The 21,016-nt window shown below is 36.3% G+C and overlaps 1 protein-coding gene across 1 annotated transcript; it reads right to left on the bottom strand.

Moving 5' to 3' along the window:
* Nucleotides 1-13,003: 13,003 nt before the first annotated feature.
* On the bottom strand, nucleotides 13,004-20,219 carry LOC127849519 (uncharacterized). Its single transcript, XM_052382141.1, has 2 exons — nucleotides 19,961-20,219; nucleotides 13,004-13,486 (listed from the first exon to the last, which is right to left on the bottom strand). Exons 1-2 carry the CDS (start codon nucleotides 20,039-20,041, stop codon nucleotides 13,019-13,021), a joined length of 549 nt encoding a protein of 182 aa, XP_052238101.1. The 5' UTR covers nucleotides 20,042-20,219; the 3' UTR covers nucleotides 13,004-13,018.
* Nucleotides 20,220-21,016: the final 797 nt, after the last annotated feature.

The raw sequence follows: 21,016 nt of genomic DNA, 5'->3' as shown, positions 1-21,016 counted from the left end.
TAATAGTAAACTAAATCTCTACGACACGATTACAGCGTTGTAAAATTGTGTTTTGGGTGATAATGGTTAGTAATTCATACAAATGTTATTAAAAAATATTGTGCTTTAAAATTAATTTTGAGAATGGGATGGAAGAACAGAAAATGAAGAGCATACAGGGATGGAAATAAGTGGTTTCCCATGAGCCCGGGGCAAGTAGATTTTGGCCTGGGCAACTCGATTTCAAAAGTTGGTAAACTTGTTTTTTTTAAATCTTAAAACAATTCAGTGCAATAAAAATTGAAAAACAATTGATCACCATGGATCAATACTAGTTAAATAACATTCATTATTTAGGAATAGGACATGATTCAATTCAGGCTCATAATAATACATCATGCATTGAACATGTGTATTGTCAGCAAATGTATATAATTATTTATTATTTTATTAAAAAAATGTATAATAATATTCACATGTTCATATTTCTGGGCTCGTTATTCTTTATCTGGGCAACCAAAATACTAAAGATGGTTGCCCACAATAGTAAAAAGTTAGTTTCAATCCCTGGCATATCATTGTAACTTTATTGTTTAACTGCATTGCATTAAAATTGTGATTGAGGTAAGCTTGTTGTTTATAGTATATTTACTTTTTAGCTCGACTATTATATATGAAATATATATAGTGGACCTATCCTACTCACCCGGCGTAGGTGCGCGCATTGGAATGTTTGCGTACCACCTCGAATATATTTCCTATGTCCATTGACATATTGCTTTCATACATGTATTTTGCTTCTTAACCAACATGACCCCAATGTATAAACAAAAGCAGATAACTGTATCAAGCATTTTGTAACAATTATGGCCTTTTTTTCACAAAGAATAAGCATATAATTGATAAATCTATTTTAAAGTTTGCGTACCACCTTTAAATTCATTTTTTATTGCCACAACTTCTTTATTATGTTCTCCCCAAATTTTTTAAGGGGGGAGCATATAGTCGCCGCTTCGTCTGTCCGTCCGTGCACAATTTTTGTCCGGGCTATTTCTCAGCAACTAATGACTGGAATTCAATTAAACTTAATGGGAAGCTTCACTACCAAGAGGAGACATGCATATTATCAGCCGGTTCTGGTCAAATGATTTTTCACAGAGTTACAATGTATGGCCCTATGAAATTTTCCATTAACAGTACATATAACCGATCTACCTGTTGGCTGTTCGTTATAACTGGGAAAAATCTAGTTTTTGATTAAATCACGAAAAAGTGGTGTTTTTTATTGCGCAATCGCTATAAACACGTGGCTTGGCCGAAAGTACATGTAGCTTTAATAGCAACCCCAAGACAATTCACCCCCAGGAGACAATTCACGGGCTAGACTATTCAAATTAGATTTTTCATACCCCAATTTTTCGATTTTCGTAATCATTTTTGTCGTACTCAAATGTTTTTCATACCCAAATTTGTTCGTACCTAAAAAAAAATTCGTACCCATTATTTTCGTACCCAAATGTTTTTCGTACCCAAATTTTTCGTACCCAATTTTTTTGGTACCCAATTTTTTTGGTACCCTTTTTTTTTCGTACCCATTTTTTTCGTACCTAAATTTTTTTCGTACCAAATTTTTTTCGTAACAATTTTTTTTTTCGTACCCATTTTTTCCGTACCCAAATGTTTTTTGTTCCCAATTGTTTTCGTACCCAATTTTTTTTTCGTACCCATTTTTTTCGTACCCAAATGTTTTTCATACCCAAATTTGTTCGTACCCAATTTTTTTTTCGTACCAATATTTTTTGTACCCAAATTTGTTCGTACCCAATTTTTTTTTCATACCCATTTTTTTCGTACCCAAATAAAAAAATTCGTACCCATTTTTTTAGTACCCATATTTATTTCGTACCCAGATTTTTTTGTACCCAAATTTTTATTTGTACCCATTTTTTTCGTACCCAAATAGTTTTCGTATCCTAATTTTTTTCGTTTCCTTTATTTTTTCGTACTCTAATTTGTTTTCGTAACCAAATTAGTTTTTTTTCCTGCCCATATTATGTTCGTACCCATTATTTCTTCGTACACAAATTTGTTCGTACCCAAATTTTTTCGTACCCATTTGTTCGTACTAAATTTTTTTTCGTACACAAATTTGTTCGTACCTAATTTTTTATTCATACCCATTTTTTTCGTACCCAAATAGTTTTTCGTACCTTTATTTTGTTCGTACCCTTTTTTTTTCGTACTCAAATTTGTTTTCGTACCCAAATTTTTTATTTTTTTAGTACCCACTGCCCACATATTTTTTCGTACCAATTTTTTATTTTGAAATAATCGATTTTCAATTTGATATGAACTCTCCACTCATTCCATCCCGCGAAACCCTTAAGGTGTCGCAACTCTAGTACTACATGAATAATGGTTTAGTATGGAATGAGTGATGTATTGGACGTCATCATTGATGACGTTCAATCGAACGAATGATAAAGGGGGCTAACTTTCGTTAAGTTGGTGCAAATCACTGCGATTTGAGCGCCTTGAAAACTGGCTTAGCACGTTTGCTGAAATTTGACATGTATATGGACAAGAATGCGATCTACCTGTTGGCGTAGGCGTTATACCTGGGAAAAATCTAGTTTTTGATGAAATCACGAAAAAATTTCGCAAGTTTTACATAACCGGAATTACAAAATGCGTTATGTGGATATACCGATACCCTACCGAAATATCCGAAATCAAACTTTCATAAAAACAATGTTTCATTAGTTATTTCAGTGTATTTCGCAACAATCTATATTAAAATACGCAGTTTTTCGATAAATAATCAATATTAATGGGGATTTCGTGGGATCTCGGGGATTCCTGGGGATTTTGGTAATTGCAGGAACGTCGGTATTTTTTCACACACGTCAAAATGGCCGACTTCGACAGAAAGAACGCTTAAAAGTATTTACAAAATAACATCATCACAAACGATGTAAAGTGAACGCTACTTATCCGTTTTGTATACAAGTATACGATCCATTGGAAAACACTAACATTTGACATACAAAAACGCCAGTGGATATGGAAATCTTCAGCATCCAAATAGCAGACGGCGTCGACCAAAGGCTGTCAATACAGGTTCGAAAAGAACGCGAGAAAGTATTAACAAAATAACATAGATGATGTAAAGTGAACGCTAATTCGCTGTTTTGTAGATAAGTATACGATCTATTGAAAAACCATAACATTTGACACAAAAACACCCGTGGATATGGAAATCTTCAGCGTAACGAAATAGCAGACATCACACGGCGTCTCATCTGGGTCTACGCTGTTTGCCAAGGCCGATAATATTGAATGGAAGTGCACAAACTCAGTAACTGGCAAACATATGCATTAGTATGTTGTTTCGTGATTATTTAGAAACGACTACATAATTCTTTTGGTTCAGCCAGTGCAACTCAACAGAAATCAGTATTAAAAGTTTCTCCACCAGACCACAAATTGCCAACTTAATACAAGGTAAGTGGTTAATATTATTTAACATAATGCAAGCTAAGGGTTCTGCATATTATGCAGATTGAGCTGTCTTTGGGTGTAAATTGAAATCTCTTTACTAGTGATAAGGAGTGATAACATTCTAGCATTCGATGATAAAAAAAATCTGTATATGAATGTATTTTACGCAAGTATTACCCTTTTGTTGTTTGCTTGTTTTCATGATGGCGTTTCGTACACTTAAGTAACGACTAAACGTACAATCTTAACACGTAATAGCCGAGTTTCCATTTGCGGGTACTCTTTAAATACGTTAATTGTGTAGTAGTGAAATTGCAACATATCTTTTATTTATAGTTATTAGACACATATCATTATGAATAAACTGGCTACTATATATACACTAGCTCCTGTTTATCCATTTTTTTAAAGACAAGTATGTTAAAATATTCTATTGAAGCAACTGTTACGTATTTTGGCTTTACAATTTGGCTTAGATGATCGCTCAATATGCCAAGAGATGACATGAATCGAGGTATCATAAATCGTGTTTAATGACTAGACACTCAGGTATAATGCCACATGTGCTTTATGCAGGCACCCAAGAATGGGTCCTTTGATTTATGACACCATGTTTTCTTTGTTATTGTTTGGACAGTATCCAATCATAAAGAGATCATCTTTTTGTGATGAACAAAGGTGCAGGTTAAAGGGGCCTTTTCACAGATTTTGGCATGTTTTGAAGTTTGTCATTAAATACTTTATATTGATAAATGTAAACATTAAATTTTAAAAGCTCCAGTAAAAAATCAAAAGTCAAATTTAAAATAGGAAAAAAAGTAGCTCGCAGCAGGGCTCGAACCAGTGACCCCCAGAATTCTGAAGTAAAAACGCATTAGCCAACTGAGCTATCGTGCAAAGCTTACATAAGAAGCGTATTTTATACGATATATAATAATCTTGGTAGTTCCACAAATTTAAACGACAACAACAGAACTCTTCAAATTATTCAATCATTTCGCGTTGCAACGCTTAATAATTTTTAGGTTTTTAAATCGTCAAAAGATGCATATAATGGCTATATTAGACCATGGCAAATGTTCAGTTATACCGTTTCCTCACAAATATCATAACTAAACAGAAAATTTGCGAATCTGAAACAACTTTTTTCAATTTTGTCAATTTACCAAACCGTGAAAAGATCCCTTTAAAACCACTGAAACAAAGAGTGTCAAAATTGGTGTAAATAATTAAATAAAAAATAATAACATTTATCAAGAGAATTTATTTAATGTGTAACAAGACAAGTTTTTACAAGCATAAATGTTCAAGTCTGTTACTATATGTTGCGTACATAAAGTCAATATATTTGCTGTTTGTTTTCATCCATATTTGTGTTCGTTCATTAAATTTGATTTATTTTAAAAGAATTTCAATATTTGAGAAATTTTCATCTAAAAAATGGTCACAAAGATGTGACAAGTAGAAATTTTTGTGGTAACCACATACCGAGCTGGTATATTGTGCCGGTCAGTCAAAAGCTATACATAGCTTATGTTATTACATGTTATTCTCATACAGACAATAAATAAATTTTGATTAGATTTGATTTGTGTTCCACTCCTGCGTTCGCTTTAAGTAAAGACAAATAATAACAATAATATAATCGTTCTAAAAATGCATTTCCTTTCATGCTTTTGTGTTATTCAGACATAGTTAGTAAAATTATATTTGATATAGTGCATGATTATAAATAAAAACGATAATTATGTCAACCTTGTTCGCAAAAATATCTCAGCTGGTCTGTTGAAAAACATTGCGGCAAGTGGGGCTTGATTGGTCATTGTCGGCTCAGGTACTACTTATGTGTACCCCGGGTACGCTTAAGCATACTTACATATACCCTGGGTACAGTAGATATACTTAAACATATCCGGAAATGTTAACGAAAATTTGTCGTTGTCTGCTTTTTTAAATAAAAATTAATTATTTTAATATTTATGTCAATTTTCTGTTAAATGGCCTCTATATTATCGAAACTCATACTCACAAAACATGTTGATCCATTAAGAAAATTAAATTTGTTTCGTAATTACGGTAATCGGTAGCGCGTTTTACGACATCGGATTTTGGGCGAGAATAAAATTCGGGTGCAGTCTTATGTTGGCTGGGTACATTTTAGTATTTTTACCGTACCCGGGGTACATCTAAGTATACTAACATGTACCCGGGGTACATGAAAGAAGTACCCGAGCCGACAATGACCAAGAGAGCGCAAGTGGGCAGTGCAGTTCTTTTATATGGCTTCAATTACACCTTGTTTACACTCTAGTCTCGAAGTCTTATTTAGAGTCCAATCTAAATTACACTCAGCCAGAAAATTTCTTTAAATGATGTCTGGGTTGAGTTAAAAAATGGTTTTGTCAGTTTAAAACCATGGCTGTTGCGGGCAGGGCAGTTGCCCTTATATGGCAATAGTAAAATCTTGTTACCACTCTACAAATCACATTTAATTTCCATCCTTCAAGAAACAGTGTAAGGTCATTTGTTCTAATGATGCCTTGGCTGAATTTGAATAAACTGTTTCAGTTCCTTGAAAAACATGGATGCCAGGCGGGGGGCAGTTTTCTTATACGTCTATAGTGAATCCTTGTTATGGCACTTATTAAAACATTTATTCACAAATCTTCATGAAATTTGGTCAGAATGTGTCGATTTTGGCCAGTATTTTATTCTTTAGGTTCATTATTCTTTGAGTTCATTCCTAGTATTTACATTAAAAGGAAAGTACGATTCCCGTTTTCTAATATTTGACTTTTTGGTTAATTCCATGCAAATAGTGTGTGCATTTTGAATTGAACATTGCATTTTCATTTATAAGTTAAATGATATAATAATACAAGACTGTTAAGAAGGTGCACAATATGTATTACAGAGTATAGTCGCATTATACTACAAGTACTAATTGAAGCTGTAGGGTTGTGTTCAGGCAGTCTGCGTTTGGTTGCCGAACCGATCACAACGTTTAATACGTTGCAGCAATTAGAGACCATATACCATTGGAAGTATCTGTGATATTGGATGCCTTTTGAGTGTGGGTGAACCAAGCAACTTTGCGAATTATACCATTGCTTGCTGGGTAGCCTAGAGCTCGTATATTGGTCTGAGTCACAGGTTTCCTAAGGGTGAGCGCCTGGGGCCCATGACCCTCTTGTTACTAGCAGAGTAATACAAAAATATGGCATAATTTCAGATTTGAATACAGTTATTTTACACCACTTCTTTAGGCAGTTTGATGTACTAGTAAAAATAAAATACTTGAACATTCATACACAATGACCCAAACCATACAGAACAGATAAGCTGACTATACTGCAAAGATTTGCGGACCATAAGGAATGCTGAATGGGTCAACGTCCCATCGGCTACAACTTCCCCTTACCCCGGGAACTTTGAAGTATACTAATTTTTTCATACCCAAAAGTTTAGTACCCACATTTTTGTTCATACCCAAAATTTTCGTACCCAAATTTTTCACATATGGGCACGAAAAAATAATAAAAAATTGCGTACAAAAAAAAAAAATGATTTTGATAAGAAAAATATGGATAAAAAAAAATTGGGTTACGAAAACATACATGTACGTAATTTTTGGGTAAGAACAAATTATGTAAAAAAAATGCGGCACAACAAAAATTTGGGTATGAAAAAAAAATGGGTAAGAATATTGTGGGTACGAAAAAAATAATGGTATTAAAATTTTGTGTACGAAACAAAATTGGTACGAAAAATTGTGCATAATAATTTTTTCAGGGTACTACATCCCCGTACCCCAGTGTGCTTTACGACACCATGTTGTTAGTTAAGTCTGGACAATACCTGATAAAAACGAGATAATCGGATTATGCAAATCGAAGGGGCAATTAAACACCGAAATACAAATTGTTATACGATTTTATGATGCATACAAGCAAATGGAAAATATTACAGTTAATTTCATGTTTATTTAATGTGTCAACGTGTTAGTTTTATCACACAAATACCGTTTTGTTAAAAAAAAATTATATTGTTTATTTGGAATTGATGTTTTTATTGCTTTTTTTCAATCTTATTTGTTTCAGTCAAGTAGAACAACGTGTGTTTCCGGGACTCATCAATTGAAGAAACACCATCAACTTGAGACAACAGAACAACTTTAAATGCTAAATGACTTTGAAACTAACAACAATAAGAATTTTAAAGCGAGATTATACAATTTTTTAAACTATTTAGGCATTTATATAAAATGTGTAAAAAACATATAATGTATAATACATATATTTCAATAAAAAATAAAATAAAAGTTAACAACAAGAACAGGGAAATGAACTACGCTGTGGCTGATATTTGGGCCATTTACCAGGCCTTTTACCCGTTGCGCTGACTGCAATGTTTTTTTCTTGGGTGAAAAGTCGCCTATAATGGCAAAATAACGCATAACAAATGCTAAATTTAAACATCGATTGGGAATGTTTCATTAGTATGTTTATGTTCCTACTCACATAAATTGTGTTCTCCCCCATCTGTGTTTACACGGGCTTTGGACCGTTCCCTGAGAACAAAGCGTTCACAGGAAGCCACATTAAGGAGTGACACATCGCCACCTCCCCACCCTCGAACCGAAACTTTAAGTTCGGGGGTGTCTTTACGGTCGTTGTTGATTTGACCTAGTGACCTAGTTTTTAACCCTATTTGAACTATATAAAACACCAATCCAGATTTCATCAAGATAAACATTCCGGTTAAATTTCATAAAGATTGGATGAAAACTATGACCTGTATTGTCTACACAAAGTTTTTCTATCATTTGACCTTGTGACCTAGTTTTTGACCCCAAATGACCCAAATACAATTCCAACCCAGATTTCATCAAGATAACATTCTGACTTGATTTCATACATATTTGATGAAAACTGTGACCTCTATTGTATATACAAGGTTTTTCTATTATTTGACCTAGTTACTTAGTTTTTGATCTAGTGACCTTGTTTTTGACCAGACGACCCAAAAACAATCCCAACCCAGATTTCATCAAGATAAACATTTTGACCAAATTTTATAAAGATTGGATTGAAACTGTGACCTCTACTGTTTACACAAATTGTTGAGACGCACACACGGACGCCGGACAACACACAATCACATAAGCTCACCATGTGACTTTGTGACAGATAAGCTAAAAAAAAGAGTAAATCAGGTCCGTTAAGCACAGTTTATACGTTATTTTATCGGGAGGGCTACCATCCCAAGTCACTAAATACTGCCACACTTTTGATTTTAGTTTCATAACGCCATCTGATAATTATGCCCCCCTTCGAAGAAGAGGGGTATATTGCTTTGCACATGTCGGTCTGTCGGTCCGTCCACCAGGTGTTTTCCGGACGATATTCAAGAACGCTTGGTCCTAGGATCATGAAACTTCATAGGTAATTTGATCATGACTCGCAGATGACCCCCATTGATTTTCAGGTCACTAGGTCAAAGGTCAAGGTGACCCGAAATAGTAAAATGGTTTCCGGATGATAACTCAAGAACGCTTAGGCCTATGATCATGAAACTTCATAGGTAAATTGATCATGACTCGCAGATGACCCCTATTGATTTTCATGTCACTAGGTCAAAGGTCAAGGTCACAGTGACCCGAAATAGTAAAATGGTTTCCGGATGATAACTTGAGAACGCTTAGGCATAGGATCATGAAACTTGATAGGTACATTGATCATGACTCGCAGATGACCCCTCTTGATTTTCGGGTCACTGGGTCAAAGGTCAAGGTTTCAGTGACCCGAAATAGTAAAATGGTTTCCGGTTGATAACTCAACAACGCTCATGTCTAAGATCATGAAACTTCTTAGGTAGATTGATAATGGCTGGCAGATGACCCCTATTAATTTTCAGGTCACTAGGTCAAGGTCACGGTGACCCGAAATAGTAAAATGGTTTCCGGTTGATAACTCAACAACGCTCATGTCTAAGATCATGAAACTTCTTAGGTAGATTGATAATGGCTGGCAGATGACCCCTATTAATTTTCAGGTCACTAGGTCAAGGTCACGGTGACCCGAAATAGTAAAATGGTTTCCGGATGATAACTCGAGAATGCTTAGGCCTAGGATTATGAAACTTGATAGGTAGATTAATCATGACTCGCAGATGACCCCTATTGATTTTCAGGTCACTAGGTCAAAGGTCAAGGTCACAGTGACCCGAAATAGTAAAATGGTTTCCGGATGATAACTCAAGAACGCTTATGTCTAAGAACATGAAACTTCGTTGGTAGATTGATACTGGCTGGCAGATGACCCCTATTGATTTTCAGGTCACTAGGTCAAAGGTCAAGGTCACGGTGACCCGAAATAGTAAAATGGTTTCCGGATGATAGTTCAAGAATGCTTATGCCTAGAATCATGAAACTTCATAGGTACATTGATAATGACTCGCAGATGACCCCTTTTGATTTTCAGGTCACTAGGTCAAGGTGACCCAAAAAAGTAAAATGGTTTCGGATGATAACTCAAGAACGCTTATGCCTAGGATCATGAAACTTGATAGGTAGATTGATCATGACTCGCAGTTGACCCCTACTGATTTTCAGATCACTTTATTAAAGGTCAAGGTCACGGTGACCTGGAATAGTAAAATGGTTTCCGGATGATAACTCAAGAATGCTAATGGCTACGATCATGAAACTTCATAGGTGCATTGATCATGACTTGCAGATGACCCAATTGATTTTGAGGTCACTAGGTCAAAGGTCAAGGTGACCCGAAATAGTAAAATGGTTTCCGGATGATAACTCAAGAACGCTTTTGCCTAGGATCATGAAACTTCATAGGTACATTGATCATGACTCGCAGATGACCCCTATCGATTTTGAGGTCAAAGGTCAAGTTCATGGTGACACTGAATAGTAAAATGGTTTCTGTATGATAAATGAAGAACGCTTATGCCTAGGATCATGAAACTTAATAGGTAGATTTATAATGACTTGCAGATGACCCCTATTGATTTTCAGGTCTCTAGGTCAAAGGTCAAGGTCAGGGTGACCCGAAATAGTAAAATGGTTTCCAGATGATAACTCAAGAACGCTTATGGCTAGGATCATAAAACTTCATAGGTACATTGATCATGACTGGCAGATGACCCCCTTTTGATTTTCAGGTCAGTAGGTCAAAGGTCAAGGTCACAGTGACAAAAAACATATTCACACAATGGCTGTCACTACAATGGAGAGCCCATATGGGGGGCATGCATGTTTTACAAACAGCCCTTGTTTCAATTTGTCAGCCACAACTTTTTCAGCCATTTTGACTCTTTGTCGGAAAGTAGACCGTAATGCGCTTATTGATTGAATGACTAAAGAAATAAGTAACCAATATCGCGCGTCGTTATTTTAGGTTAAGATAAAACATTTACCTTCCCGTATCAAATAGTCAGAGTACAGCGCACTCTACGTATCTATGTCTATATATTAAAGAATTAAATTGAATTAAGTAGGGTTGGTATCGTAATCGAATCGACGCATTCAATTCTAGTTATAACTCGTATTAGCTGCTCAGTGGCAGGGGTATCAACGCAGGGCCCTCAATCTTTCAAATCTGTGGCCGAATTTCAGCCGCATTCCCCCAACTGAAAAGTATACGTTTTTTTCCCCTTTTGGGGGAAAAATTCCCCCTAAAATGTAATAATGAGAGTAAGTAAAAAAATCCCCCCCCCAAAAGCGAAACGCTGCAAAAAATTCCCCTCATGAGGGTAGCGAGCCTCTTTCCCTAAAATGGATTCAGGGCTCTGCAACGGGCACCACTAGATTCATTGTTGCTAGGTTCGGCTTATATCGCCTTATCGGGCTTTTCCTCCCATTTGTAGTTTAAAAATCCGAGTGTCACTTGTGTTCGGAGGCACAGCACTTAAAAAAAATCCGAGTGTCACGTGTGTTCGGAGGCACAGCACTTAAAAAAAAAATCCTAGTGTCACGTGTGTTCAAAGGCACAGCACTACAAAAAATCCGAGTGTCACTTGTGTTAGGAGGCACAGCACTACAAAAAATCCGAGTGTCACTTGTGTTCGGAGGCACAGCACTACAAAAAATCCGAGTGTCACGTGTGTTCGGAGGCACAGCACTACAAAAAATTCGAGTGTCACTTGTGTTAGGAGGCACAGCACTACAAAAAATCCGAGTGTCACTTGTGTTCGGAGGCACAGCACTACAAAAAATCCGAGTGTCACTTGTGTTCAGAGGCACAGCACTTAAAAAAAATTCCGAGTGTCACATGTGTTCGGAGGCACAGCACTTAAAAAAAATCCGAGTGTCACTTGTGTTCGGAGGCACACACATGCATTCTTTTTATGCCCCCCTTTTTATGCTTTGCACATGTCGGTCTGTCTGTCGATTGGTTCGGGTCACTAGGTCAAAGGTCAAGGTCACAGTGTCCCCAAATAGTAAAATAGTTTCCGGATGATAACTCAAGAACGCTTATGCCTAGGATCATGAAACTTTGTAGGTAAATTGATTATGGCTGGCAGATGACCCCTATTGATTTTCAGGTCACTAGGTCAAAGGTCAAGGTCACAGTGACCCGAAATAGTAAAATGGTTTCCGAATGTTAACTCAAGAACGCTTAGGCCTAGGATCATGAAACTTCATAGGTACATGGACCATGACTCGCAGATTACCCCTATTGATTTGCAGGTCACTAGGTCAAGGTCACGGTGACCCGAAATAGTAAAATGGTTTCCCGATGATAACACAAGAACGCTTATGCCTAGGATCATGAAACTTGATAGGTAGATTGATCATGACTCGCAGTTGACCCCTTTTGATTTTCAGGTCACTATATCAAAGGTCAAGGTCACGGTGTCCTGAAATAGTAAAATGGTTTCCGGATGATAACTCAAGAACGCTTATGCCTAAGATCATGAAACTTCATAGGTACATTGATCATGACTCGCAGATGACCCCTTTTGATTTTCAGGTCACTAGGTTAAAGGTCAAGGTCATGATGACCCAAAATACTAAAATGGTTTCCGGATGTTAACTCAAGAACGCTTAGGCCTAGGATCATGAAACTTTATAGGTAGATTAATCATGACTCGCAGATGACACCTATTGATTTTCAGGTCACAAGGCCAAAGGTCAAGGTAATGATGACCCGAAATAGTAAAAAGGTTTCCAGATGATAACTCAAGAATGCTTATGCCTAGGATCATGAAACTTGATAGGTAGATTGATCATGACTCGCAGTTGAACCCTATTGATTTTCAGGTCACTATATCAAAGGTCAAGGTCACGGTGACCTGAAATAGTAAGATGGTTTCCTGATGATAACTCAAGAACGCTTATGGCTAGGATCATGAAACTTCATACGTACAGTGATCATGACTGGCAGATGACCCCTATTGATTTTCAGGTCACTAGGTCAAAGGTCAAGGTCACAGTGACAAAAAACATATTCACACAATGGCTGTCACTACAACGGAGAGCCCATATGGGGGGCATGCATGTTTTACAAACAGTCCTTGTTTACAATACTAAGTCCTTAGGTTTAAAAATCTTGGCCAACTTCAGCCTTAGACTCTCCATAAATTCTGCCATTCCTTCCTCACTTAGATGTACGCCGTCTGAAAGCCAGTGGACATCCTCCCGCACGTGAACCATGGATGATACCGGAAAATATCTCTTGACACAACGATCGATAGCGCTGCCTATGGCCGTGAAGCGGTCCGATGTAAGGGCGTTATCGCGAAATGCCCACCTCTGGCAAATGCCGGCCACCACCACGGTGGCAACACCTCGGGCCTTCACCAGCCGACACAACTTAAGGATGTCCAGACTTATATCACGTGGCTGGCACCTTGAAGTGATATCGTTTCCCCCAAGGACGACGATAACTACATCTGGTTCCCATCTTAACATCCTTTCGAGCAATTGTTGATGAGGCCGCTGGGCCCTCATCCCCCCCTGCCCGAAAAACCGGAAACGACCAGGCACCTAATAAACAAAAGAAAACAATATTGATATAAACGGATATACAAGGCTACAGCGATTGTGAGTGCTGAGAGGGTGTACACACGACAACAACTTAACATACTAAGTTAATAGTCCCTGGCAATGTACTCTCTCCCTTTAGCTACATACGCCAGTAAGCTTCAAGGAAAAATAGACCATTAATGCTCATTACCATTCAACACTGGAAGCAACTCCTCAAGTATACACATATCAGTGATCCCGCCACAGTGTCTTATCCGAGGGACATAGCTGTCACCACAGAAGGCTATCTTAGTAGTGGATGATGTCATTTTGAATAAAACATTAAAAACATGACTCGCGTTTAACTTAGTTATACCCTGAACGATAAATACTACACGAAAAACAAAACCAAGTTTTATGATTGGCTGAGATATTGAGCTCTTTTGATGTCAGCTCCAGGTGCACTATAGATCTCTGTTCCTCGCATAAGTGATGGGCTCTACATCCAGATTGATAGTTTGAAATTTTGTTATGTTTTGCGAGGTAAGCGCAGAGTCGCGGTTTAATAATTTTTTGCATTAATTTTGTGAATGAAGAGGTTAAACAGATCGGTCGATATGAGGCTGGGGCGTGTTAAGTTTATTGGCTTTGAGGATCGGTATAATTGTGGCCTCATACCATTCGTCAGGTAGGGTACCTTCAGCCTATCGGAAATTTGCATGTTTATTAATGCACATAGATTTGAAAGTAATAGTATCAAAATGGGTATGATTTTTAAATGTCAAAGTTGTATGATACATATATGAAATTTACAAATATGCAAATATTAGCAAATTCAACTAGAAATGGCTCTGCAGAGGCCCACGAGTATCCCAACGCCGCATGTTTGACGCAGGGGCGTCCCAGGGTTGGTAATAGGGGGCCATGCATAGTTGAGATTAACCGTATTGTCATGAGAAAAGTTCAGTATCAATTAGAAGTGAATTGGTGTAGAAATGAAGAAATTATAGTAAAAGGCAATGTTGAGTGCGTGTGGCCTATGTGGGTGGAGTGACCCAGGGGGGGGGGGGGGGGGTGGGATGGGGCCATGCATAGTTGAGATTGACAGTATTGTCATAATAGATGTTCAGTATCAATTTGAAGTAAATCGGAGTAGAAATAAAGAAGTTAATGTAAAAAACATACAAAAATGAGTGAAAATCTCTGACCTGGCCAAAAAAACCTATAACTTTTGACTCAGGGGTCAGTTTAAAATTCCAAATAGTGCAGGGTCGCACAATAATGCATAATTGTCATTAAATCTATAGCCTAGTTAGCAAGTAATTTATTACTTTTCAAACGGTACCTTTTTAAAAACCGAAAGTAGGATTTCTAGCAGTATACATGTATGTCCATTTCGACAAACGCGCTTATTTATAAATTTTAAAGTGCTAAAAAATACGGATTTATACCTTGTAACCACCAGATATATTATAATTGGCATAGATAAAATATGTTTCTTATTTATTCTTATATTTACTTTGCCAAATAAGGTGTGTGGCTGTAACAGCTTTAATAGTTAAATTTATATTTATAGTTTTTAATTCGCACTATATAAGTTAAGATAAGTAAGCAGAGGTTTAAGTACAAAAATAATGTGCGTATGAAAATTTTGGGTAAGAAAAAAATGTGGGTACGAAAAAAAATTGGGTACGAACATTTTTGTTTCCTTTTTTTATTAGGAAAGATGGGGTACCTGTTATTATACTGGGGTACCCAAAATATCATTTGAAAATCGTTGTACGGTGAAGTATACTTTAAAGTACACTGGGTACTGGGAAGTAGTAACCGTGGGGACCTTGACGCATTTACCATGACTTTGGATTTGACATTTCCTCTGAATTAATTTCAAATAAAACATGCTATATCTTTATTGTTACGGTCTTCATAGTTGATTCATTATTAAAACATACTATATATTGATTTAAGAGAACATCTGGACAAAAATGGATGCAATTATTTTAGCTCAGCTGAGCACAAGGTGCTAATGGTGAGCTTTTGTAATCCCTTTTTGTCTGTCGTGTGTTGTGCGCTGTCAACATTTGCCTTGTTAACTCTTTATAGAGGCCACATTTATTGTCCAATCTTCATGAAATTTGGTCAGAAGATTGGTCTTGATATCTTGGATGAGTTCGTAAATGGTTACGTTTGCTTGAAAAACATGGCTGCAAAGATGCAGGGCATTTTTCTTATATGGCTTACTAAAACCTTGTTAACACTCTATAGAGGCCATATTTATTTCCAATCTTCATAAAATATGGTCAGAAGATTTGTCTTAATTGAAAAACATGGCTTCCAAGGGGCGGGGCATTTTTCCTTATATAGCTGTAGTAAAATCTTGTTAACACTCTAGAGGCCACATTTACTGTCTGATCTTCATGAAACTTGGTCAGAAGATTCATCCCAATAATATCTTGAAAGACTTGAAAAATATGTCGGTTGGTTGAAAAACATGGCTGCCAGGGGGGGCATTTTTCCTTATATGGCTATACTAAAACCTTGTTAACACTCTAGGGGCCACATTTATTTTCCATTCTTCATGAAACTTGGTCAGAAGATTTGTCCCAATAATATCTTGTTATTTCAGGTGAGCGTCTTTGGACCTTTCAGGCCCTCTTGTTTAATCAATACATTCTTATAAATATAATGGAGAAAATAAGAAGATGGTCTTTTTAAGTAGCATGAAAAATACTTTAACCTTACTTAAATGGTATGTAATGGCTAAATTTCTGGAACCATTCCCCAACTCCCATGCCCAGTACCCTGACCAGGAACTGGGTGGTCCCTTGACCCCCAGGAACATCGTCCGGTTTTCAGACATTTTCATCGTTCACCCATGCTATTGAAATTGAGATCATTAGTTGAAAGGCATGTTTGGGGGGAATAATGTCTCTGACTGCGAAACGTTTGTAAAGTTTGTGTATTGATAGTTATTACATAGTTAAAACACCACACATATGGTAAAGTAAGTATGTGTATGAACATGTCTTTGTAATTTAATTGTATCCTTTATTACGACATGAATACAAAATTTGAAATAGTAAACAAAAATGGACTGATGGATAATAATAATTTTGGGCAAGTAGTTCAGATTTTGGGGCGAGTTGGCTTTGGGGGAGTCGTCTGGTAACTATCATATAATTTGTCTCATCAAAAGTGAATAATGAAGTTTAACAATTTGCTCATATTAAAAAAAACCCAGACTAAATGGTGCTTATTTTAATTAACACAATTATAAAAAAGCTCATAACATTTCATAACTAAAAGTAATCCAGTATGTGAACAATTAATTTATTACAAAGTTTTACTGTATGTAATGAAAAAATAACATTATACAACTACATTTTCTATACAATAATCACGAATATAATACATCAAACTTAACAAATATTTCATGAACAAAGTATTTCAAGATAAAATATATAAGAAAAAAAATTGGGGCAAGTTGTCTTCTGCTTGGGGCATGTTGTCCAATATATTTGGGGTTAGTTCTTTGTTTTAAAGCGGCCTTCTCATGAAGCTGCACATTGAATGGTGGAAGTTCAAGGTCAAGGTCATCCTTCAAGGTCAAGGTCATCCTTCAAGGTCAAAGGTCAAAATAAATAAATTTAAAAGCGGCGCAGAAGGGGACATAGTGTTTCCGACAAACACATTTCTTGTTGATATTCCGATATGCTTAAGGGAGTTAATTTATTCATGTAAACGGGCGTATTTTTTAGAATTCCTTTTTCTATCGTTTATTTCACTGATTAAATGCGGTTATACTGATAGTTTTAAATTGTATTCCACCAGAAAAAAAAATCGGAGAAAGAAATATTGTGATATTTATCGTTCGTATAATGTGAGTTTTCTTATATATTTTATATTGCAGGGGTGTTAATTATAAAATGTTGAAGGCTTCAAAGTAGTCTATGTTCGTTTATATTAATGGTTAATTTTCAAGATAATGGTGAAATAGCATATGGATTATTGTAAGTATGTATTTGAAGAAATATTGATTTGGATATATGAGTAGCCATATAATAGATCAGAAATGTGGAATTTTATGTTTTTTATTCATTTATACTAATCCCCGCGTCGTGGTACCTTCCCATTAATGCGAAGTACTATAGGATTATTGTTTTATTAAAAACAGTACATTCTCGTTGCCTGAATAAATATTTGTACGATTTTAACGCGATGAGTTTTAATGTACGTATATTTTAACAGGGTATCACGTGTCTTTAAAACATTGGAAATAATGTTGTAGGATCCGGGCAAGAGCAGGTTCGCATTTCGTATCTATTCTTCGCGGGAAAGGGTTGAATTAGTGCGGTAAAAGATGTGGATTCTTTATTCATTTTTGTTAAGGTATTTATTGTAAAAAAAATCTGTAAAGCTGTAAAAACAAGAAACTGTCAGAGACGGGTGATGCTCCCCGAAGGTTTTTTTGGTCACAATATTGCACTATATATTCAGATAAAAGGAAACGTCTTGAGGGGCATAACTTTGGACAAAATAATACGATGGATGGTTTAGCAACTTAAAAAGTTCAAGGGGCCATAACTCTCTAAATAAATCATCTAACCAGAACCCACTAATAACATACGCATCTCCTGAAGGTAGTTAAGCTTCCCATAAAGCTTCATTGTATTCCAGTCAGTAGGTGGGGAGAAATAGCCCGGACAAAAATTGCACTATATGTACAGTTTATAGAAAATTTCAAAGGGCCATAACTCTGTGAAAATAAATCGGACCATAAACGGCTGATAATATGCACATCTCTTGTTGGTAGTGAAGCTTCGCATAAAGATTCATTGAATTCCCGTAATAAGTTGCTGAGAAATAGCTCGGACAAGAATTGCACTATATGTACAATGGAAAATTTTAAAAGGCCATAACTCATCCGACCAGAACCCGCTGATAATATGCACATCTCCTCTTGGTAGTGAAGCTTCCCATAAAGTTTAATTGAATTTTGGTCATTTGTTGCTGAGAAATTGCCCGGACAAAAATTGTGCACGGACGGACACACGGACAGACAAAGCGGCGACTATATGCTCCCCCCCAAAAAAAAATTTTTGGGAGTGCATAAAAATACTTCTTTATTATTAACTGCCTAAAATATATAAGAAATCTTGTGTTTTCTAGGGGTATACATTTGGCCCTTAATTGGTAATAAAATGCAGTGATAATATGTCTCTGATACTGACAATGAAGCAAATCTGCCCTTAGGCTATTTCATATCACTTTAGCAAAAGGAGATGTAACACATGTAACTTTAATTAATTTAATATTTACGTTTAACTTGTCTCCTTTCAGAAACAATACGTATTTTACAAGATCCATACCAGTCAAATATATACAAGAAGCAAGAGCGAAATTGTGCGCAGCGAGACTTGCTCATATAGAATTGAATCTCTTATTTCTTTCTTTCGAAATAATATCATGTCTCCAAACTAATATGCATTGCGCACGGTGTTTTTTATATGCGGATTAATGCTCGGTTTTAGATGAATAATTAATCAACGCCTCAATATTTAAAAAAAATTAACAGCGGATTATTGTTCACCGACTTTTTTTATAGAGATTTGATATAAATATTATAGAGCTGAAAAAACAACAACATTAAGCCCTGTTTTCCCGGAACACGCGCTGAACATACACCTTATAAAAACGCTATACCAATTCCGGTACTTGTGCACTTAATTGATTGTAAACAATGACTGTTGAAATCCTTGCGTGGGAATTTTTCTGGTAACCAAGAGCGACGTCAACGTTCACGAACCCTTTCATTCATAAATGTATAATGCGTCGTGTCAAAACCAGCATCACAGGATGTAAAATATATTTTGAACCTGACACGTCCGCTGCTGTTTGCACCCGCAAATTAGTTTAAAATGGTTTCCGAATCGGTACGTTGATTACATAACATCAGAACATAATATCCCGTCCAAAAAGGGCGCTATGCTTCTTAATAGTACATGTATATTGCAAAAAAGTGAAGCTCCCCACATATAATGTCGAAGTTTATAACAATACAAGTTATGTTTCATCTTTTGTAATGAAGCTTGAGGTTTCGTATTTTTGAAAGTATGAAAGAGGTATACATTTAAACAGGGAAACGATCTTTAAAACATTCATATCAAGAAAACACAAGAAACGATGCCTTCTTTGAAGTTTAGTTCCAACTAACCTCACTTAAACGCGGTGTAAGCTCCCGTATACGCATGCACCCATGACATTCAATTAACAAAAACAAGCCGACAACGAGCGATTAAGTGTTAAAATCCCCAGGTACGTTTTAATATATTTACTGTACCCGGGGTACATGTAAGTATACTTAAGAGTACCCGGGGTATATGTAAGTAGTAACCGAGCCGACAATGACCATTCCAGCCTTACTGTTGGTTATTCGACAACAAACCATGATAGAAAAATATTATTTCTTAAATATAACACTTCAGATATACGTACATCTGGAATCACACCCCACCGTTCCAAACGAACTACATAACTGTCACCGAAAAACGCTATCTTCGTAGTCTCGGTTGTCATTTCAAATACTAAATTCTGGTTCAAATTCAATGCTTGTTGATGTAAATATTGGAGGTTAACAACTGCGGGAAATACCGCGCGACAAAAATTCGCATGACGTCATATCGCCGAAACTTCTGATTGGCCAAAACATGAATTATGCATTGTATTAAAAAACGGTTTAAACGGTCACTTTCAAATAGACCAGTTCACGCGTGAAGTCACGCGCACCTGCGTGTTAACATCCGGACTATATTGGTAGTCAAAAGATAGATACAATCAATGGGGACAAATAGAGCGTGATCGGTTATATTTAAACGATTATATTTAGATTTTATTTTTCAAATGCCAACAAGTTGTTAACCGATGGAGTAAGATGTGATTTTTTTTCGATTATTGGAAAAAATAAACGCGTTTGTTTGTTAATAAGTTGAAACTAAACTTCAAAGAAGGCATCGTTTCTTGTGTTTTCTTGATATGACTGTTTTAAAGAACGTTTCCTCTGTTTAAATGTATACCTCTTTCATACTTTTATATATCACAGCTGACCCGGTTTAATAAGTCCTGTTTTTTTGATAATAATTAATTACTATTTTTACTTCCGTGTTCACAATGCTGGAAATAGTCCGTTTCCCACAATCCTTAGCGCGCATTCACACAGATCTGAAAGAACGGTCTATACCGGGAAAAACCACGCGCCAGTTTTGGCGCCTGACGCTATCCCGCCGAAATTTTTCATTGGCCAATTCATATGTAAACGTCATTGCATTCGCAAAAAAGCGGTTAACTTTAAAAGCCAGAACATGATTGGCAAAGCGCGAAAGTAAATTTGTCTCGGATATTGGAAAAAAGAAACGCGCGTGTTAGTCAGTTAAATAGTTACTTAGTTAGTTACTTATTTTGTTTGAAGTTAATAAATGTGTATTGAAAAGTGAAAGGCAACAATAACTTAAACGGCTGCAAGATCTTCCACAATGTGGCCAACGGACTGTCAGT

Source organism: Dreissena polymorpha, chromosome 11 (assembly GCF_020536995.1).
Source record: "Dreissena polymorpha isolate Duluth1 chromosome 11, UMN_Dpol_1.0, whole genome shotgun sequence".
Taxonomy (NCBI): domain Eukaryota; kingdom Metazoa; phylum Mollusca; class Bivalvia; order Myida; family Dreissenidae; genus Dreissena; species Dreissena polymorpha.
This window is presented reverse-complemented; position numbering and strand designations above follow the sequence as displayed.